We start from the raw sequence: 24,470 nt of genomic DNA, 5'->3' as shown, positions 1-24,470 counted from the left end.
TATTTTGCAATTACGTACATAAGTAACTTAGGTGATTATATATATATACATAAGTAAATATAAATATTTTACGAAAATTGTTCCATAATCATTATGCCTGACTGAGATGTGAAAATAATATATCAATAAAAAATACACTATATATAAATTAAGCAAATAAATATTTGAACATAATATAAAACTTATTTTAATATCTATCAAATTAATTTTACGAAAAACAATAAAACATATTATTCCCAAACACCCTCGCCATCTATCAACAGATCACTCACTTAAACCTACAGTTTAGGTGGTTTGGAAATAATATGGCATGTCATTTCGCAAATAAAATCTAAGCTGTCATCACGCTATTATAATACATGAAGTATTTGTTTCAGTGTGTCATAATAAGTACATTATATAGCTCCTCAAATATTGACGTTTATATTTCTAATTATGGGTGTAAAAAATATATCAAAATTTTAAGTTTCAAATCTGCCATGCTACACAGCTGAAAAATGTCTGTAAGAACAAAAATTCTTGGTTTCGTTGACGTGATTCTAAGGGTTCCGCCGTTATTCTTACTAGACGAGATTTTCAAAATCGGCCTGGGGCTGCCCCTAGCAAATGAAGAGCCTTATCTGGACCTAAATGTCACGAAAGTGATACTCACGGATGCTGAACAAATAACTTATGACAATGATTTTTATAGAGTTTTATTAACGACAGCCTGCAAATTTATAGTATGTTGTCTGGGTGAGTTTAAATTTCGGTAAATGTGCTATTTTTTTTTTAATTTGTGCTTTAAAAATGTGTGATACTAAATATCTGTATTGTGTAATGCCATCATTTAACCTCTCTGGGAGGATGAAAGTGCATAATGTGATATACTAATTGTCAAATGCTGGCTTCAAGGTTATTTTCGTTTAGCGAAATGCCCGTTTGATAACTGTTATAATTTTTTTTTCACTTATTTTTTTTATCAGTATAAATTCTATATTGTTTAATACTATATTCAGTTTATCTGTAAAAATTCTATATTGTATGCATTAAATTATATTTGCATATTTTTATTATTGAAATTTTTTTATGATAACTTATTGATTCTTCTTTCTTTTAGGTTGTATAAGTGCTCTTTGCATATTTACATTATGGACGAAACATTTGGTGGTTGTGTATATGTACCTTCTTTCCATAGCAATAATAGTTCTTTCATACTTAGGAAATGTTTCTTTGATCAAGGCTTTGGTTGACAAACCGTCTTTAGTAGAAATGGTTATCCATTCAAACTATAGTGTACTGTTGGAAACTGAAGGTCCAGTATTTCAACTGTGTTCACACTTACTGGGTCAACTAATAATGGGGTTTTCATTCCAATATGTACACATGGGGCCGAGATATTCAGTTATGCAAAAGTTGTTGCCATACACCTTCCTTTTTCCTCTCACGATAGCTTTGTTTCCAATACCAAGAGAACTTCTAAAACACGTTGCTATGATTGCAACATTAGTGCCCCTGGCCTTAGTTAAAATTGCTTTGTGGGTGTCAGCATTTGATGTCGTGGAAACTTTGTATGGAGGCTTTCAACATGCAAGAAACTATGCCAGCAATTATGGATTATCTGCATTAGTTGAATCAGAGTGGCAAAGATTGAATGTTCCATGTGTTCTGAGAGCTTTTTGGATGATTAGATTATTTGAACAATTATCTAACATTATTGAAGAAAACAATATTACATTTATGGGAGCTGTACAGACCCTTCTTGTATGTGGATGTGAAACAGTAACAGCAGTACTGGGCATGACTAGTGTAGTATCTTTAATTTCGCATTACATAGGGAAATTCTTTCAAATGTTTTTATTAACTGATGATGATGAAGACAAATCAATGGCTACTGTTTCAGCAATAGTTTTTTATATATTAGCATTACAAACAGGTTTAACATCTCTTTCACCTGAGAAGAGATTTGTAAGATTATGTCGTAATCTGTGTCTTCTTGTCACAGCATTATTGCACTACATACATAACAATGTATCACCATTATTGATGTCTCTGAGTGCCGCCAGGAATCCATCTAGGTAAATTGGTTATGTATGAAAAAAACAAATTTAAAAAAAATCATTTTCTTCTCAATTTTGAGATTTTTAAACATTTTTTATTTTATCTCAATGAGATGAAATGCTAAAACAAAGATTGCTAGATTTTCAGTTAAAGGTCTAGAAAAAATTATAAAAGAAATTCTTTAATTAGTGACAAATTTTACATATTATCTAGCTGTTTTGAATAAAAATAATTTATCATCTTGCGTATTGCATAGCTGTTTATATTGTAACGCTATTTCTTTTTTACAGGAATCGTCATATTCGAGCTTTATTGGTATGTCTGTTTCTGGTACTTGCTCCTTTAGTATTACTTGCTGCCCTGTGGTCTCGGCATCCTACATCTACATGGCTTCTAGCAGTAACAGCTTTTAGCATTGAATTAATTGTTAAGGTACTTTTTATTCATATCACATTATAAAAAATAAGAAAGTGTTCTTATATTCAAATCGCCTCTCCCCCCAGCTTTAATGAAAAAAAAATCTTGCGCCCCCCTTAATTTTTTTCAACAATTTCATTTTATAAATACTCCACTGATATCGTAACAAAATGTTCCAGGAATATTAAATGTTTTCAGATAGATTATTATAAATACTGTAATATTGACTAATATTTATATGAATTATATAAACTGAATTACAAAGTTAAAATTATTCAAAATTAATTATTCAAAAATTTTAAAATTTAATTGAAAAATTAACATATAATAAACTCAAATTTAATTTTCAATTGAGGTCACAATCATCAAAATTTGAATGATTGTCTTTTACATTTATTTATTTATTATATTCGCTAATTTGAAATATGTATTTGAATTAAATTTACTATATTAAATATTGAATAGAGTGCATTCTATTAATTATATTATTTTTTTAGGTTCTAGTGTCATTAGCCACATACACATTATTTTTACTCGATGCTAGAAGAACAACATTTTGGGAACCCTTAGATGATTATGTTTACTACATCAGAGGATTTGGCAATGGTGTAGAATTTTTGTTTGGCATATTTTTGTTTTTCAATGGTGCATGGATTCTGATATTTGAGTCAGGTAAGAGATGTTTGTTCTTCAGAAACTATTCTTTCTGGAGGACTTTAATGCATGCAGAATCCAGAAGTGGTTGAGTAGAATATTTGTAATTTGTAGACAGTTGATTGGACGAAAGTTTCTCGTTTACATTAATAGTTTATATTTATAACTTTATATCTTTCATATATATCATTTTTTTAATACCATTCAAAACAAATTTTAATACTAAAATGTTTGTGAGGTGAAAAATATCTTATTTGTCATTTACTATTTAAACATTTTTTTTAGAGCTTGAATAATATTTGCAAATCAAGTGTGTTTTTTAATATAAAATTTACTTTAATGATTACACTGTGTGACAAAAATGGCACTTTTGTTTTTTACCACGAACTTTTCAAATATACCTTCCGTTCTTCTGTAACAGCTCCTGCTTTTACCCCCATTAGTGATTTTGGCTATGTTTATTGCAGTTTAATGAATAACAAACTTGTTTGCATTATCCAGAAAGTTTTTGATATATCTGCGGTGAATATGTTTTCGACAAATACCAAAAACCTATATCAAACTGTGTAAAGACAGTGTATCTTAACCACTTTTAAATTGATTTGCGCAATCAAGATAAATTATGGGTTCTTCATACTATGTACCAAAATTGCATAGTGTGTTTACCTTAGCGCCCAAAAGGAAAAAGAAATGCTATAACATTAATACCCCCCATCATTTAGAAAAAATCTCAGAATTAGCACAACAACTGTTTTTTCTGTATGGTAAATATCAATGGAATACATTTAGGCAATAGATGAAAAGTGTCATACTCTATGATCCTAGAGGTCTTGGGGTTTACTTACGATCAGAACATCAAAACCTTCTGCCTACCATGTAATGGATTGAGAGACCATTGTTAAAAGAGATGACAGCAAGAGTTAAAAACTGATATATTGACTCATATAGTCAACTCATAAAGAATCCACATTCAAAAGTTCTATGAATGAAATTGAGAAGAAAACCAGGGAATCCGGCCAGAGAATCCACCAAGACATCAGGACTTTGGAGGAGCTATATCAAGAGAGGTGAGACACATGATGGCTGGCAATTGTTGGAGCTTACGACGAAATCAGTGAGACCCTTTCCATGCTCGAAAATTACAAAAAATATAAAGACTTGAAAACATAAAAAAACTATGTGTTATTTTTTTATTGTATTTTGAGGTAATAGTAGCACATTGATATATATATATGAGCCGCTCAGTGCACACATTGACTAACTCCATTTTTTGAAAAAAACTAAGGTATTAGTGCGAAAATACTCAGTGTAATCATAACTGTTAGTGATAATAATGATTTTTCGGAATAATGAAAATTAACACTGTGAAACATATTTTTTTTTTGACCTCTGAATAATAAGTCATTTATTTCAGAAGACATTTTGATTAACTCCATTTTGTAGTGCATATGTTCCGGCTGGACCGGTTTTCGGGTTTCATGAATCACAAATAAGAATTTGATAAAAACATAAACCCTAAGATTGTTTGGCAAAAAACTGTAGAGTCTCAAGGATGTTACAAACTTACATACTAAAATTTGTGTACCCGGCAAAACAGAAATATTAAAACTGTCTTAAGCTATTTACATATTGACTCTAGATTATTGAGTCACGTGCAAAAAAAATCGAGACATTTTTTCACTAGATAATTGGTACAATATAATAAAAACATGTAAAAGGAAAGCGCCATTTTAGCTAATCCAAATATTCCACGAAGATTTTTTATCAACAAAGCCATTAGAACAATCACTAACAGAAAAGTAACCATTACAGAGTGTCCAGTAAATTTGCTTAAAATACGCTGGATAAAGTTAGAAATCTTATATAAGCCAATCTTATATAATTTAAATGTGTCTATAATGAAGATACGTATTTTAAAGCTATTAATATAAGAAAGTCTGTACCAGGTTGACCAAAATGTTTGAATAATATACAATAGTCATTATTATATTATAAATCTAAAACTTTGAAAAAGGAAAAATTGAGAGACATAAAGGACTTGCTAAAATTCATTCCCCCCACTACGAAAAATTGACAGAAATTATTCTAATCATCATAGAATACAGCTGATAGACAAAATATTATTTATAGAATTACTGATTAATCACAAATAATATATTACAACAGTTAACATTTATTTTTATGAAAATGCTTTAACACAAATATATAAGAATTAGGTTTATTATTTTTTTTCAGTTGACAACTTGATTAACTCCACAAGTCATATCAAATCTTTAACTTGAATTATAATCATTTACTCACTATTTACTATGTAGTATGTATTTATACGTTCTACATTATATTTTCCAACTTATATTATTACAGGAATTTTTAAAAGCAATGCATTACTTCATTGCTTTTCTCCACTTTCTGTTTTCTGGAGTTAGTCACTGTGTGCACCGAACGGCTCATATATATATATATATATATATATATATATATATATATATATATATATATATGATATATATAAAACTAGAGCTGTTAACAAAGTTTTGTTACTTTTTTTGGAATCAGCGTACTCTAATTACTAAAAAAAATTCATAAAACATCTCAGGAAAAAAATTTCTTGTCACCCAGTGTTATTGTTAATATTGCACATGCTTAATATAAAACTTTGACTCTCAACTCTTGACATGATTTTTTTTGCTATTTGTTTTTTATATACAGTAGAACCTCGATTATCCGGACTAATTGTTGTCGATAGGCATCCGGATAATCCAAATTATGAAGAATAATGTTTTGTTTATCAAAAATAACAAATACATACATAGATATCAACAAAAATCGATGTTTTTTAGAAAATTAACACTTGCATATTTTCTTAGATTACATTATACATATTATATTAATCATGAGCTAAAATATTCAGGTAAAGTGTCAATTAAGAAGAAAAGTCGCTTACGAATAATTTGTTGATCGTTTTGGTAAAAACCAACAATATAGAGCTTCTTCTAAGAGTTCATTTTTCGGTCTCTTCAACATTTTCCAACTTTAACTCCCCTCTTCACTATCTAACTTGCAAGTGTACGACAAAATTGAATCGGCATTCTTTTTAATATCTCTTATAGTGGATGTACTGTACCTACACCATACCTATCAGCTAACTTACGGCCGGTTTCGCCTTTTTTAACGATTCTATAATATTTATTTTATCTTTAAGGGATAACACTGCCCTTTAAAAATGTATATATGCACGTCAAAACAGAGAATGTATTAATGTATACATTAATATATAATATATATAATAATAAATATCTTCTTATATATAAAAATGGAGCGCTCTTTCAAATGTCCGAATAAAACTCGAAAACGGCTGAATCGATTTGGCCAGTCTTAGTCTTGAAAAATTCGTGCCAGTCCAGAGATGGTCGGAAAGGTGAGAAACTATTTCAAAATCGCGCAGAAACTTTACATTTTTAAATTGAAAATTTTTGTAGAAGCGTTCCTTGAATAAAACAATGGACGGTGGCTAACACGTGAAATGTCAAACGATTTTGACAGATGATGTTCAATTACATTTAATAGGATGTTTTACGTGAATATTATTTAATTATGAATAAATTGTAGTAAAAAGTTTGGTTTGCAGTTTTATTTATATATATAAAAACGTTAGTAAACGGACCGCAAGTGTTACTAGAAACTAAATATCAACTTTTTTGAAATGTTAATATGAAAATGCACTTTTTGGCATTTTTTTTTCAAACACGGTGCTCTGATAGATCTCATTTGTATAATTATATACTCATTAGTATTTATAAAACATTTTCTAGATTATATTATTTTTTATTTAAGTTATTTAAATTCAAAACCTAAATTTGGTATCGATCAAAGGGACATTTTGCCGAATAACATTTTCGCAGTTATAATTTCGTAGAATTTATCGAAGAATAGATAGTAATATATGAAGGTCTGAGGTTAAAAAGGTCCACCAGCGATGTGTCCAAAACCAGTAAAGTTAAGCATCGTTTAACAAGGAGTTGAAAATTAGAGGGGAAAAAATGTATAAGCAGCTATAACCTTAATTCTTATGACTTTGCTATCTCGAGATAAACTGTAATCTTTGAAAATTCACAATAAAAGTATTTTCTTCCTTTGGCAGTTTTTTAGCATTAGTTAAAAGTGTAATTATTTTGTAAAATACCTTTAAAATTAAAATAAGACATTCAACCTGTTTGCCACCTGGCCGTTCCAAGTTACCCTGTCTATGGGGTAAAAAGGTCTAGACAACAATTTTTTGAAAGACAGCAAAAAAGCACATTTCTACAATGATGAAGTAGCTGGCAGTTTTACTGAACGCAGTCAGATAATTGTTTGCTTGAAATGTGTTATATGTTGTTATATAATTGGTTTGATTTTTATAATATAATTAATATGTGTTCAAAGTCAAATTGGATCTTTGTGCCTCGTCCTGCTCTACATATATGCTTTTTATTAAATTTACTTCAATTTATCGAATGTTACTTGAAACTTTTCATTTTCTATCTCTCCTCTCTCCTCGCAGTAATTTGAAAATTGTGTATAAGCTCAGTAGTATTATTTACAATTATACACAAAATCCTGAATTAAAAAAGAATCTGAAAAACTTGAAACGTAATCAATAAGTCGAAAGACCAAAAATGACTTGGATTGGATTATACCATGTTTTCTATAGAAAGTGTATAAAACTTCCAGTTTGATTGTATTGATAAAATATAGACAAACTAATGGGGTTTATAGCAATCAAACAACACATTCTTTTACACTTAAAGTATTAATATTTTTGATTCTCTAGAAATTGTTTAGAATATACCTTACTTAGCAAAACAACGTTTGCCGGGTCAGCTAGTATATATATATATATAAATTTATATAATAAATATATATATATTTATTGCAAACGAACTACATAAAGCGATAATGTCGCGCGGGGCAGCGAAACAGCGGCGGAATAGTTCCGACGCGATTATGTCCGGATAATCGCGAATCCGTATAACCGAGGTCCGGATAATCGAGGTTCTACTGTATATATTATTAATTGAAAATAAAATAGTCTTTTAACTACTAGTATTTATGAATCATGTAATTTTGAATTTTTTTTAAGATTTGAAACCGGACTATAGAGAATATGGCGTGATTGAGTCCGGCGTTAGCGCGGTGTACAGTAATAATATTTCTTTTATTACTTCATTACTGTTAACTGTCCATTGGGCGCACTATGAGTTTCTTGTTCAGGCATAGTGATGAGTCTTAAACGCACACTTCAATTATTTAATTTTTAAATGTTTTTCTAGATTAGTGTATTTACGAGTATATATTTTATACATATTGGGAGATTGATTTAGGAAGTTTAACACTAGGTTTACAGCAACCTTGGAATGAAATGCTCAAAAAACCAAAGTACTAAACTTAATTATTTGTGTTCGTAAATTTATAATTTTATTGATAGATATTTTATTTACAATTATGATTTTGATAAATTGATTATATGTTTGATTAATTTCTAACATTATACCTTGATAAAGTAAATATAGTACATGTTACTTGAGAGGCATTAAACTTGACATTATCATGTAATTTTGTATACAATCAAATTGCTAACAATAATATCATTGTGTCACTCGAAACATCAGCATTTTAAAACAGTTTCTAAACGTATAATGCAAATAAAAACAGGCTATTTTATGATAATATGTAAAAATGCTATCTTAAAAAAATATATACTAGATTTCATGATATTATAACAATTTACATTATATTTATATGTGAAACCTTATATTATACTTTTCAACTGACAAATTTTAAATACGCATTAGGTCAATTCGATACGAAATGTAAACCTAGTGTAAATGTTCCTGATCACAAATCGACTAAGTCTCCGTTTTTCGATAAAATACGATATGTGTTAATTACCTATTCTTTTTTATATACTTATGTATGATGTTTCCTACAAATTGTCTCATAAGATGCCAGTTATAAAATTACTTGCTACTTTTTTAATTACATTTGATATTATATCTTGTAATTATGGGTACAGTGGTGATTAAAAAAATAACAATCTTTTTTATAAATCGTTTTATTCTTGTTGTTAAATTTAAAACAAGCTTTGTTTAATTCAACAATATTTGATGCAGTTGTAGACCAGTTTCAAAATATTACCAGTGCAGGAGATAGGTTTAGCTTGTTATAACATTCAATATTGCATAATGTTATTTTTAAAATATCAGTTTTTTTCCTTAGTTTACTTTTATTATTATATTATTTTATTTTGGAAAGTTTTTGTCATATTGAAATGTTTTGTCTTTAATGTGTGCATGCCTGACAGATAAGTTGCGCCCAACGGAAAGTTAATTAAAGTGTAATTTATTGTTGGAATTTTTGCAGGTGGAGCTATTCGGGCTGTGATGATGTGTGTACATGCATATTTTAATATATGGTGTGAAGCACGAGCTGGGTGGGGAGTTTTCATGAAACGTAGGACAGCTGTACATAAAATTAGGTCCTTGCCGGAAGCGACAAAAGAAGACTTGGAACAACTGGCCGACGTTTGTGCCATTTGCTACCAGGAAATGACGGCGGCTAAAATTACGAGGTATTTATATATATATATATATATATATATATATATATATATATATATGTATTTATATTAGGGTGGTCCTTAATATGGCCATTTTCGAATTTCTTTGCTCGCAAGGGCTCAAATGGTTCCAAATTGATAAAAAACAATTCTTTGAAAGTTTCAGCTTTTAATATTAACTTTTAGATAGTGCGCAATTCAATCCAATTTCGTATGGAAATAACATGAAAAAAATTTTGCAAATTTAAAAAAAAAATGTAGGTATAACTAAGCGACAAATTAAAAGTGAAAATCCGTGTCATTTTTTATTGATAATTCGATGTTCTGCAAAATTTTTGAAATTTTTTTTGTGCTTTGATTGAATTACGCTCTATCTAAAAGACAACATTAAGAGCTAAAACTTTCAGAATTTTTTTTATCAATTTGGAACCATTTGAGCTCTTGGAAGCAAGGAAATTCGAAAATGTCCATATTAAGGACCACCCTAATATATATATATATATATATATATATATATATATATTTGTTAAAATATTTCAATAATTTTGATGTTGATATATGTGAGATTCAATCTTCAAGGCAATACATCAATTAAAAAATTGTAAAAAATTATAACACTTTTTTCATTATTTTGTTTTTTATTTGGTGGACTACAGTTTGAAAGAAACAAATATAAAGAAAACTAAACTATGTGACAATGAAACAATTAACTAAAACTAATTTATAAATAAGTAAGGTAAATGTACATTATTCCGGGATAGTACATTATTACGGGAGTTTTTCATTTTGATCGCAAAATAAGAAAACGGTCAATAAATAATAATTTTTTTCAATAGCACATCAATTATAATTTGGATCCTAATAAAATAGTACGATTTTCGAATTTAAATATTAGTTTTTAAAGCCGTAAAAAGCTTTTGAAAGCATCGGTCGTAACCCGATCGCCATTTTGTACTAGCTTGTTAGCGAGTTAGGTTTGGTGACGGTTCCATTGCTTAAGGTTTTTATTCGATTCCGATAAGCTTAATCGATTCAAATGTGTGAAATTTTTGATCAGTAATAATAAGAGATTAGTTTTATAGTTAAATCAAGCATATATTTGTCAAGAAATTGTCAATTTCATGACTCCGGCAATTAGGTTCACACAACTGAACCAGTGAACGTAATTCCGTGAGTATCCCGCAATTACGAGAAGTAGAATTGAAATAGTTTTATCTTTTATTTTCAACTGTTCTTAAATTCGGCGGTGTTTCTGGTGTTATTAAGTTTGTTAATGACTACAGAATACTGTAACGTAATTACGGTATATGTTTTTTTAAATTTTTAACCCTTATAATTGAGTTTGAAATGACCACACTTTCGTAAGAAAGTACACGATTTTTTTCACTTATTTGCATTGTTTTAATATACCTAGAACATTGTAGTAATGAGAGAATCATTTATTTCTACCTTTTCATCTATGATCAATTATTTCTATTATATAAATTGAATAAAAATACAGGTATACCCCGTATAGCGCACGGTACTTCTAGGGCGCTGATATGTATGTATGCATGCAGATATCTAGGGACATTCCTGTAAACACGATAGTTTTTCTGATTAAGCTTTTGGAATATAACCAGTATATAACCTGCATATTATTAAAATGAACATACATCGTAAGTTATTAAATTAATATGAATTGCAATTACTCGAAAATAAGTTGCCGAGGCTACTCTTCAATGCAGTAACTTTCTAATAGTCTAATACAGTTTATTAAATATTATTAAAATTATATTCAATATCAGTAAATTTATTTGGGTCTGATTTTAAATCAGTCTTTCAGTTTTTCAAAGAACGATGGCTCCAATTAAATATTCACCCAAAACCCTGGAAAAGGCTTTAAAAGAAATTTGCCATATTATATGAAATGTACTTTAAAGCTTCTAAAACATACAAAATTCCCAATCAAACGTAATTTAAGGTAGTATTTATTGTTAACTTGAAAGGCTTTAAAGATTATTTTAAAGTCTAAAGATTTACGTTTGTTGGCAGAATTGTAACTTTTATTTCAAGTTTAATTTTTTTATTTTGAGTTTGAATTTTATATTTATTTTAAGTTTATATTTTTGCTTAATTGCCGTTAAAAAATATTCCTTTATTGTTTCATTTATTTGATTTACCGAAACAGTATTGATAATGATTATTATACTGCTATTACTATAATATAATACCAGCTTTTATTTTATTTTTATTTTAGAAGTTTTTCAACTTATTATAATTTTATGACTTTTATAAAACTAAATAATTGTTTAAAATCATATCAAAGTATTATTTTATAATTAACAGTACTTTTTATAACATATTCAACTATATTTATCATGACAATACGATCAAAAATGTATGCTTCGAGCGTTATCACGGAATAACGTACAACGACTCCCGGCATTATGTTCACGAGCACAATTTTATCACGGGATTAGGGACAAACGCGTGCCTCAGCAAAATGCCGATTATTTCTATAAATGACGTTCTACGACGATCTTGTTTTGTAATAATCTTAAAGGTCTAATTAATAAAATATAACAGATTTAGTTTGTCCACTTTCCTATTTTCTCTAAAATTCGTCTTTAAGGTCAAACGTTCCTTAACATCCCGTAATATGGTACGTTTACCTTAATATAGTGTAAAAACTTACATGTAAACTAGAATGCTTTTAATATCTCAGATAATAATAATTCACAATAGCACTAATAGTCCAATACTTGTCAGTTTAAATCAGCAATTATATATATTTTCAAAATAATTTTTTTTAATATAGAGAGTAACATATTGCTTAGACCATCCGAGGCGGCAGTAAATCAGAAATGTGCAAACCACATATTAAGTTAGGTAAAGGGACAAATACGCAACATAGAAGTTAAAGTTTTAAAATCGAGAAGGGTTCATAGAATAAAAAGATGATAATTGTGAGGGTGGACTTATTTAGCAATTATTTATTGAAGTTTTATGGATTAAGGATATGTTAAAAGTCCAATTTTTTTATCTGAAAGTAGAATAGCATGATCAATTAAATTGATAATAGTACCAATTTTAATGCCAGTTGGATAGTAGGATGAAAATTAAGATATGTCAGACCGTTGGTTTTTGATACCAGTTAGTAATAATTTTATTATCTGAGGTTTTTAAATTAGAACTTTTTATTTAGATAGTATTTCCAAATTTTTTACAAAACAATAAAAATGTTAGCAGTTCGTTTCACACATGTTGGTATAAATATTTTTAAAAAAATCTTTTCTCCGTTATATCTTCAACCAGTTTCAACACATATATTACACATTATCTGTTTTTGATTTTTTTAAGTTAGTATTTTGTGAAATATTGTTTAATTACAAGTTTAATGTTTATATTACATAGTGTAGTGCATCACTATGTTGTGTCCTCATATCATGGATTATTGAATTTTCTATTTTAACACTAACGTTAACTAAATGTAAGTACGTTTTACTCTTTATAATTTTTTTTCTCCAATTCAATTGTTTTAATTGCTAATTTTATTTTTAGTCTCCACTGAATGAAGGCTAGGATTATAGCCAAAACGTGTGGATGTAAAATAAATTTTTGAAAGAAATTAATGTTTTTTATTGATGTTATGCCCGATTTTTATTTTTTAATACATACGTCAACAACAAATTGAGAATCATACAATATATATACAGGGGCTGATATGTATTGCAATCAATTTCGACCGCTATCATTTCTAAACCGCTCATCAGACAGATGGCAGATTTATTCCAGTGATTGTTCATTTAATTGTAGAAAAGCATTTTGATCTATTGCATTCAGAAAAAAAGTTATTCGTGATGGAAGTCAAGCGTGATAGTGCTTGACTTCCATCGCATTCATAGTGCGATTGCTTCATACTTGGCTGGAAAACCTTAAGTGGCTAAATTTAGAACCCTCCAGCATTTAAATGCGAACAAATATTTTGTTTCTCGTACCATATCTCATAACCGTGATACACTCAGTATTGTACCGCATCCAAAAAGTGGACCAAAAAAACACTAACAACCCCAGAAATGATCCAAAAAGTACAGGCAAAAATAGATCGAAATTCGTGTCGTGAGCTGAACATATCGCAAAAACGGATGCAACATATATTGAAAAATGAGCTTGGACTAAAGCCATTGAAGTTCCAAAAAGTGCAAGAGCTCATCGATGCACAAAAAAAGTTAGTTGGGAAGGAGCCAAGGGGTTGCTTCGCTTGCACGAAAGTGGATAGTTACCGAATTTGGTTTTCTCAAATGGGAAGTCCTTCCAAATCGAGCAGTTTGTGAACAAACAAAATGATAGGGTTTACTTGACAAAAAGGTCATCTAAAAATTTACACCTTTGATTGATTTGATACACCACCAGAACTCAAGCGCCGCCGACGGTAATGGTGTGAACCATCGTAACGGCCGATGGTGACATTCCGCTCTTATTCATCGACCGTGGGATCAAAATAATTGCCGAAATTATCGGGAAAATGTCTTAAAGGCAGTATTGAAGTCCTGGGTAGACAAAAATTTCGGTCGCAGACCATGGACATTTCAACAGGACTCAGCACCATCAAACTCAGCACGCGTCTACCAAAAATGGCTTATAAAAGAGGTCTTTCGCTACATTTTCATCGCACAATAGCCAACAAAATCTCTGGATCTAAATTCGATGGACTTTTGTGTCTTGGACGAGTATCTTGGAGAGTAAGGTTCGCACTGAAAAATACCAAAGTGTTGATCATCCGAAGAAGGCGCCTCGCCGGGAATGGGCCAAAATACCCCAGAGCCACTTTCGTGCAGCGCGTTATGGTTTTTCTGCCGTTTGAAGGCCATAATTCGTGCCAAAGGTGGCCAATTAGAACAAATATAAACTGATTCTAAAATTTGATGTTATTTCCGACATTTTTGCTTTTGAACAATGAAATTTAAAATGAGAATGACAAAGTTATAGCGCTTTGCTTTGTTGCATTACATATCATAATTTATGTAGCGAGGTCCTGTCTTCTTCACTTCCTTGAATCCACTGTAAGTTCGGCAAGCGAGTGAAGGGCCGAGTATTGCTGCGCTGTGGTTTTATACCATAGGATAACGGTGCATGACAGGGACGCGCAACCTGACGTAGTGCGCCAGGGCTCTGCAACCTTATCCTATATCACCCCCCCCCCCCCGCTGGGTATGTTAGGCTCGAATATATAGGCTGGTTTTGCTTTATCGATCCATATCTTAGTTTCCTTGTCGTTTCTAATCACGGTCATAGTTTTATCCGAACGGCCCACTACTTCGTATGGTCCTGTGTACGGCGGTTGTATCCTGTCCTTATGGTGTCTTTCCGGATAAAAATTTGTCGAGCCGTTGATAAATCCGGGTGGACAAGCTGTAATTATTTCCGTGATTCGAAGCGGGCGTTGCCTCGAGCGTTTTGACCGTTTGTCGAAGTCTTTGGTGAACCTGGTGTGTGTATTGTGTGTTCTGATGGTGTTCGAATAATTCTCCTGAGAGCCGAAGAAGAGGCTTGCCATACACCATTTCAGCTCAAGAAGCTTGCAAGTCTCGCTTCCATACAGATCGCAAACCGAGTAGTACTAGCGGCAACGCATCCAGCCAGCTCTTATTGTTGTGGCACATAATAGCTGATTTAAAGGATCTGTGAAAACGCTCTACCATGCCGTTTGCGCTGGGGTGATAAGCTGTGGTGTAAGTTATTTTCGACCCTATAAATTTACCAATGGCGTGAAATAGGCGGGATATAAACTGGACTCCGCGATCGCACGTTACTTCTGTGGGGACTTCTGGCCACCTTGTAAATCTACATATTACTGATAGGCAATACTTGAATCCTTGTGCGCTTGTCCGCTCAGATCTAAATGTATGTGAGAAAATCGTCGGGTAGGGAGCAAAAATTTACCAAGCGGTGCTCGCGTGTGGCGATGAATTTTGCTGCGTTGACAAGGAATGCACTTCCTCGTCCAGGCTCGACAGTTCTTGTTCACTGACGGCTAAACAAATCGTTGGGATACCATTTTCACTGTGGCATTTCTTCCAGGATGGCTTAAGTTGTGAAGTGCGTTAAAAACTTGTTTTCCTAACGTCTTCGGAACGAAAGGTCTTGAAATATCAGTGGATACATCGCAATATACGTTGATGGCAGTACCCGGGAAACGTACTGACTTCAGGACCAATGAGGAACTGTTTTTTAGGCAGCTTTGCAATTCCGCATCATTTTGTTGTTCCTTTGCGATTGTGTTATAATCTGCATTCGACGATACATGTAATTCTTCGATCCGGGATAAAGCATCAGCTACGACGTTTTCTTTTCCTCCAATGTGCTTTATTTCTGTTGTAAATTGGGCTGTGAAAGTTAGTTGATTCAATTGAACTGGCGGAAATTTGTCCCGTTTCTGTTGGAAGACGTAAAAGATGTAAAAGAGTAGCATTTGGTAGGCTTTCTTTGGTATTAACAAAAGCCTGCTGTAGTTGATCGTCCCATTCTATGATAGTGTTATTTTTAATGTTTGGTCCTTCTAACAGTTTTTGAAATGGAGCTTGCAATTCAGCCGCACGGGGAATGCATCTGCGAAAATAATCAATCATTCCTAGGAATCTGCGCAATTCTTGTATGGTAGTAGGAGGTTGGATTCTTACAAGAGCTTTCACGCGTTCCTTAATTGGGCGTATACCTTCTTTAGAGTCTGTGTATCCCAAAAAAATCAATTTCCGAGACACTAAATATACATTTGTCACAGTTGATTATGATACCATACTGCTGAAGTCTCTCGAAAATGCTTCGTAGATGCCTTGCATGCTCCTCTTGGTTTCTTGATGCAATTAGCAAATCGTCAATATAAGCATAGCAAAATTTCATACCTTGCGTGACTTTGTCGATAAACCTGTGAAAGATTTGGCCTGCATTACGAAGCCCGAAGGTTATATAAGGAAATTCGAAAAGTCCAAAAGGAGTTGTAATTGCTGTTTTTGGTATATCCTCCTCGTTGACCGGAATTTGGTTGTACGCCTTCACCAAGTCGATTTTTGAAAAAACTTTCATACCTTGAAGATGCTGCGTAAATTTGTAAATGTGCTTTACCGGGTATCTGTCTGGTATAGTACGAGCGTTGAGTGCCCTGTAATCTCCGCACAGGCGCCATCCGTGGTTTTGTTTAGGTACCATGTGAAACGGCGCGGCCCAGGGGCTATTTGATCGTCGAGCGATTCCGGGTTTCACCATTTCTTCAAATTCTGTTTTAGCTATTTGAAGGCGTTCCGCGTTGAGCCCTCTTGGTTTAAAATAAATCGGCGGCCCTGGTGTTGTATTGATATGGTGTGCTGTTGAATGCTTCACCTTGTGAGGTGCTCCTTGAGGTCTGGTAATATCCGGAAATTCTTGCAATAGGCTGTGGTGCTCCTTTCGCAGGGTTTTAACAATTGGGACGTCTGCATCCGTTACTTTTTCCGTCATTTGTGCTTTTGTATCTCCGACTAGGAGTCGTTAGTTGCGCAGATCTACCTATAGGTTATATTATGATAGAAAATATGCTCCAATAATGGGTTTTTCGACGTCGACTGTCACAAACTTCAAAAAAAAAATGCGTCTTAGGCCGAAGTTCAAAATTAGCTGCACTGTCCCACAGGTCGCCATTTTCGTGGTCGTGTGCCGATATGATGGCTTGAATTTTTTCTGGTAGCCGCCTGATCCACAATATCTTAAGAATACCATCGTCGACTTGCGCCTAGTGCGCGCAAATGACGCAAAAACTGCGATGGTCGTCTGTCGCCGATTTCTTCTCTGTCCAGTAACTGTTCTAACTTGCGATCATCTGACATCGATACACTCTTGATGAGAGTACATTTCAGTGTTTCATATTTATTCTCTGTTGGTGATTTCAAAATAATGTCTTCAACCTCGGCTGCGTATTGTGTCTCTAAGTATGCGATTGCTACGTAAAACTTTGTAGCTGATATATTCGAAAGCGCGAATTGTCCTTCAAGTTGAGCAAACCATAGCTGAGCCTTTTCAGGCCAAAATGTCGGATCTTTGACACCGACTCTTTCCACCTGAGATGGCGGGAAAGATATTTGCTCTGGCTTCTCCGGTTTTGACATACTCGACTATTCTCACGTCGGTGTCACCAATGTAGCGAGGTCCTGTCTTCTTCTCTTCCTTGAATCCACTATAAGTTCGGGCAAGCGAGTGATGGGCCGAGTATTGCTGCGCTGTGGTTTTATACCATAGGATAACGGTGCATGACAGGGACGCGCAACCTGACGTAGTGCGCCAGGGCTGTGCAACCGTATATATATATATATATATTAGAGATGGGTAACTCACTCCGGAGTTATCACTCCGATACAAGACACTCCGAGTGGAGTTATTTCACAAGATTTGTCATATCCGACTTTCCTAAACTGGTATTAAAAATCTGTTAATTCGTGCAGACATTTACTGTTTTTGGCGTTTTTGCTTTGGGAAGGATGCGGTCGCTTTCTCGTCTGACAGGCAGTTTTATGACCTTTTAGGTATAAAAATCAAAATACCATTGTGTATTTTCCAGAAAATACAAAATTGTTACTTCAAAGATACAGAACAATGAAATTGTGTTCAAGTGTGAATAGCTCAAATGTATAATTTATTGAATAGTAAGGGATCATATTTCTAACTACGACAATCTTTGGCCCTAAATGACGACAATCAGGAATATACATACCGAAAAATATACGAAACGAAATATGTACATTTAATCTGGTTTTTCCATAGCCTGAAATAACAACACTTTAGAGTGCAAAATTTATCAGTGATATCAATAGTATTCAAGCAGCAAAAAATATTTAGTATTATAATATTACTTTTACACAATTATATATATATATATATATATATATATATATATATATATATATATATTATTTTATTTTCATTCTGCAATCTATAAAAATAATTATATTTAGCAGAGAATGCTGACAAGTTGTTTACAATTGGTTGTTTACAAATTAGTATATACGCCCAGTGGCGTATTTACTATAGTTAATATAAAAAAAAACTAAAGACAAATATGGAAAAAAAAATGTATAAAAATAAACTAAATTAGATCTCGTGGTATTTTCCTTTTGAGTCTGGTCGGCTGACCTTCCTGGTATAAGTTGCATGCTAGTTGGTTAGGATGGGCGTCAATTCTATTCTTATAATTACAGGCAAACATTGATATATTCTTTTGAATTGTAGGTATACCCGTGTCTTTGTGGAGGAACCACAAATGTTGGCGTGTAGTGAGGAGCGTTTAATATTTGCTGCAGGAATTTGTTTTATGCTCGTTGTATTGTGTTTAAATTGCACTTTTTAGCAGTACCCCAAAGTTGTAATCCGTAGTTCACACGGGTTTGATCACAGCCTTATATATAAGTAATTTGTTGTAAGTTGATAATTCTGATTAGGAGCCAATGATAATTTTTGAAGATCAGATCTATTTGTTGTTTTTTGTTCTTTATGTGTACTTTCCAGTTGAGTTGAGCTCGAGCAGCCGACCCGAACGGATCGAAGCTGAAATTCAATAGTGCGCAATAGTGTTACGTAAACAACAAGTGTGATTGTTAATCACCAAATATCTAGTGTAGTGATACAGTGTTTCGTACAACAAATGCCCCTTTTAGGGGGGGCATTTAATTGTAAATAAGTGAATAATTTTATTACAAGTATGCAAAATCAAGAAAATATAACTTATTCTATCCCTCCGTTAGTTGAAACTATCAACATTCTTCATGATACGTCGACGATGGACAATGAATATATTAAACAAGTAATCAACAAACAGAAGACTAATAGTTCAATTAATGGAAAAAACCAATCAGACGATACGATTATGAACGAAATAGTTCCGTCAACTTCTTGGCAAACAATAGAACCAGGCAGCAAACAAGTAATCATCAATCAGAAAACTAATAGTTCAATTAATGAAAAAAATCAATCAGACGATACGATTATGAACGAAATAGTTCCGTCAACTTCTTGGCAAACAATAGAACTAGGCAGCAAACGCAGACGCACATCGGCTAATAAATATGTCGAAAATGTAAACATAACGCCGACTCGAAACAGGTTCGATGCATTAAAAACAAACAAAGGTCATCCGTCCGAAACAACAAAAACACAAACTGATAACACCGAGAAAACTACAAGGCCACCTCCTATATTTCTATATAACGTAAATAATTTTTCTGATATGGTATCTGATATTAATAGTGTAATAAACAGAGAACAATATTATACAAAATCAATGTCGGACGATACAGTGAAAATAAATGTTCAACAGCCCGAGCAATAAATACAAGCTGCTTATAAACTTTTTCAAAACAAAAGGTACTGTTTATCATACTTATCAACTTAGAAATGAAAGAGCATACAGAGTGGTACTCAAAAATATCCATCATACATACGATATCAACGAAATAAAAATGGAACTAGAGAAGAAAAATCACAAGGTCAGAAATATAATAAATATGAGATCGTATATAACTAAAAAGCCACTCAACATGTTTTTTGTTGATTTGGAACCCTCTGATAATAATAAAGAAATTTACAATATCACGAAGTTGTTGAACCATATTGTAGTAATTGAAGCGCCAAAAAAGAGAAAAGGATTAATACAATGCACAAGATGCCAAAATTATGGTCATTGCAAAACATATTGCAATCGACCATTTGCTTGTGTCAAATGTGGAGAAAATCATAACTCAAAAATTTGCGTAAAACCAAAAAGTACGCCTGCTACGTGCGCATTTTGCGGTAAAGATCACCCCTCAAATTACAGAGGTTGCGAAGAATACAAGGCCGCGTACTCCACTGCTTACAAGAAAACATATACAACAAAAAAATCACATGATACGAGAGATATTCATGATCCAAACACAAGTCGTCAAAATATTAACATCAGAAACACAAATCACATGAGCTACTCGGAAGTCATCCGAAATCAACAAAGAAACGCAACCAGCGGGCCCGAAACAAGTACGGTACTACAGGATTTCTTGAACAGTTTTAGAGATATGTTTAAACAACTCATGGAACAAAATAATATGATCATGCAGATGCTCACTATTTTGGCTAAGAAATAATGGCTAACTCACTGCGGATTGCTGAATGGAATGCAAATGGCATTCTAAATCATCTAAATGAATTAACTATGTTTCTTCAAATACAAATGATTGACATCTTATTAATAAGCGAAACTCATCTCACAGAGTCTTCATACATAAAAATTCCATTCTACAACTTTTATGGTACTAATCATCCTGACAACACAGCACACGCTGGGGCTGGTATTCTAATAAAATCATCAATAGAACACTATGAGTTAGCGAAATATCAACAAAACCATATACAGGCAACATCTGTTAAAATAAAAGGTTTCGAACACAATATGATTGTTTCAGCCATCTATTGCCCTCCACGATATAATCTTAAGAAAAACGATTATGAAGACTATTTTGAAACATTAGGAAATAAATTTATAGTTGGTGGTGACTTCAACTCTAAAAATATAATATGGGGCTCAAGACTTACGACTCCAAAAGGTAAACAACTGGCAGAGTTAATATATGAGAAAAACTATACCATAATAACAACTGGGAGTCCCACCTACTGGCCAACAGACATACAGAAGATACCGGATCTGCTAGATTTTTTTATAACAAAAAATATTTCAAGTAATTATATTGATATAGAAAGTAATGAAGACTTATCTTCGGATCATACGCCCATAATTTTGACCCTAAGTACTAATGTAATAAAACGGAAGGTACAACGCAAACTGTACAACCCCAAAACGAATTGGGAGTGTTTCAGAAATGTAATTGATTCAAAAATCAACCTTAAAGTAAGAATTAAAAATGAAAACGATCTCGACGAAATAACTGAACAGTTTATAAGTACTCTTCAACAAGCCGCTAGGTTTGCCACACCAGAACTAGCGCAACATAAACTGGAAATCAACGTACCAATGGAAATTAGGCAGCTTATAAAGGATAAACGAAAGGCAAGAAATGTCTGGCAAAGAAGTCATAACCAGCACGATAAAACAATATACAATAATTTGGCAAGAAAACTTAAACATGAATTAAAACAGTGGAGAGAAATTGGCATAATGAACTATATTACTAATCTTAACAAGTATGATAACACGATTTGGACACCAATTAAAAAAACTAGAAGACCTATAACAACTAACTCGGCAATAAGATTAGATTCGGAGGGACCATGGGCTAGGAGTGATCAAGAAAAGGCGAATATGTTTGCGGACTATCTAAGAAACGTATTTACTCCAAATGAAAATAGTCAACAACCGCGAGTATCTCATGAAGTTAATGAGATAAAAGGCACTACTGAAAACATTAAACAGGTTACACCAAAAGAAATTAAGAGACAAATTTCACTTTTAAATAACAAGAAATGTCCAGGAATTGATCAATTGGATGCTAAAATTTTGAAAGAACTGCCAAGAAAAGGTCTAATAATGCTGACTTATATATTCAATGGAGTACGACGTTTGGGATATTGGCCAAAGGACCTAAAGAACTCCGAAGTAATAATGTTACAAAAACAAGGTAAACCTAGTCATATGGCTAATTCATACAGACCAATTAGTCTTCAACCGGTTATATCTAAACTATTGGAAAAAATATTACTAGTAAGAATCCAAGAAAATCTTACCGCGATACCAGATCATCAATTTGGTTTTAGACAATCTCACTCCACTATACAACAGGCTCATAGGATAACTTCAATCATTCACAAAGCTTTTGAAGACAGTGAGTATTGCTCTGCGGTATTCATCGACGTAAAACAAGCATTCGATAGAGTGTGGCATGATGGATTGATAGCCAAAATTAAAAAATGCTTACCAAATCAATTATATAAAATACTGAAGTCATTCTTGACTGGTAGATACTTCAGGACAAGGGTAAGAGATGCAGTATCAGATTTTCATCCAATAAAATCGAAATCGAAATTCCTCCTAGTACCAGCATTAATTATTTAGGGCTTCATCTAGACCGTAGACTCACATGGGGTCCTCATATCAAACAAAAAAGCAAACAAACAATGAAAAAATTCAAACAACTATATTGGCTAATTGGCAGAAAATCGAAAATGTCATATGCAAACAAGACTATAATATACAAAACTGTACTAGTACCAATATGGAGCTACGGAATAGAATTATGGGGATGTGCAAGTGCATCAAACATAAAAATTATACAGCGTACCCAGAACAAAATATTAAGGGCAATGGTAGATGCGCCTTGGTACGTAACTAATGAGACCATCCACAGGTACCTGGAAATTAAAACTGTAAATGAAATTATAAAGACCCGGAGCTGTTCTTATCACAACAAAATCGATGATCATTCGAACGCTGAAATACAAATTATCAACAAAATGGTTCAAACAAGAAGACTCAAGAAGAAATGGCCAAAGGACCTGCAATATTAAATTATATACAGACAGCTATAGAATAATTCTAGCAGAGGATCTCTTCAATGGAGGAGACCTCTAAACGCCAAATATAATTTATCACATAGGCTAATAGAAACTTTGTCTTCTGATTGTCTATTAAATAATAAATAAAAAAAAATAAAAAAAAAAACTTTCCAGTTGAGTTTCCTATCTAAGTGAATGCCGAGATACTTTATTGATTCTTTGGAGGGAATAATTGAATCGTTGAGTACAACTGCGGGGCAAGTTTGGGTGCGAAGCGTGAAAGTCATATGAACCGATTTTGTGCTATTTACTTCTATGCTCCACAACGAAAACTATATCTCAGCTAAGCTGAGATGGTGCTGAAGACTGTTGGAAGCTGCGGTGGGATCTTTGTTTGTGGCGATGATGCACGTATCATCAGCAAATGTGGCTAAACTTGTGTCAGTTGAAGTTGTAAAATCAGCTGTAAAAATTAAAAATAGTGTTGGGGCGAGGACACTCCCTTGAGGCACTCCAGAATTAATTTCGGTAGTATTTGAATCCGTATCGGCGATGCTGACGAAAAATTTTCTATTTTGTAAATAAATTTTATTAATAGGAAGATTTTATTAATAGGAATAAAGAATCTGGTAAACATCTTTTAACTTTATACATTAATCCGGTATGCTATACCTTGTCAAATGCCTGCTTGAGATCCAAAAAAGCCGCAGAACAGTACTCTTTATTATGTAGTGCATTGTTAATTACGTTTATTATTCTGTGAACTTGCTCAATTGCTGAATGTTTGTCTCCGAACCCAAATTGATGGTTCGGAATAAAACTTTGTTCTTGTAGGATTATTTTAATCCGTTGAAGGATTAGTTTTTCAAATATTTTTGATATACAAGACAATAAACTTATCGGCCTGTAGGAAGATAATAGATAAGGGTCTTTACCTGGTTTGACTATAAGGATTATTTTAGCTATTTTCCAAAACTGCGGAAAAGTTTTCATTCTCAGTATAGAGTTGTAAAGTATTGTGAGCATTCTAATAGCTTTTCTTGGAAGTTCTTTAAGCATTTTAATAGAAATCCTGTCTGGTCCAGGTGATTTTCTAGAATTTGTTTTTGCAATTTCTTGAGTTACATCAGCCGCAGTAAAACGATTAACATTATTAGTCACTAGCGACGGTGAATCCTGAAGAAAATCATAAATGAATTGTTCATCATTAGAGTTGCATTAACGTGAAAATGGCTGAAATGTGAGGCGCGCGTGTTCGGCGAATGCATTAGTTTTT

General features: G+C 32.6%; 1 protein-coding gene across 1 annotated transcript in view; it reads left to right on the top strand.

Moving 5' to 3' along the window:
• Positions 1-335: 335 nt before the first annotated feature.
• Positions 336-24,470, top strand: part of LOC113378103 (protein TRC8 homolog) — a 119,816-nt gene continuing 95,681 nt past the window's right edge. Inside the window, exons 1-5 of the mRNA XM_026618622.1 lie at positions 336-735; positions 1,100-2,057; positions 2,331-2,472; positions 2,955-3,129; positions 9,514-9,721. Coding sequence (XP_026474407.1) covers positions 498-735; positions 1,100-2,057; positions 2,331-2,472; positions 2,955-3,129; positions 9,514-9,721 — 1,721 coding nt within the window. The 5' untranslated portion in view covers positions 336-497. The remainder of the gene's footprint in view (positions 736-1,099; positions 2,058-2,330; positions 2,473-2,954; positions 3,130-9,513; positions 9,722-24,470) is intronic.

The sequence above is a fragment of the Ctenocephalides felis genome, unplaced genomic scaffold (assembly GCF_003426905.1).
Source record: "Ctenocephalides felis isolate EL2017-DRISC unplaced genomic scaffold, ASM342690v1 CF-g0.4_SCAFFOLD_01886, whole genome shotgun sequence".
NCBI classification, from domain to species: Eukaryota; Metazoa; Arthropoda; class Insecta; order Siphonaptera; family Pulicidae; genus Ctenocephalides; species Ctenocephalides felis.
The sequence above is the reverse complement of the archived record's forward strand: the minus strand, read 5'-3'. Positions and strand labels throughout refer to the sequence as shown.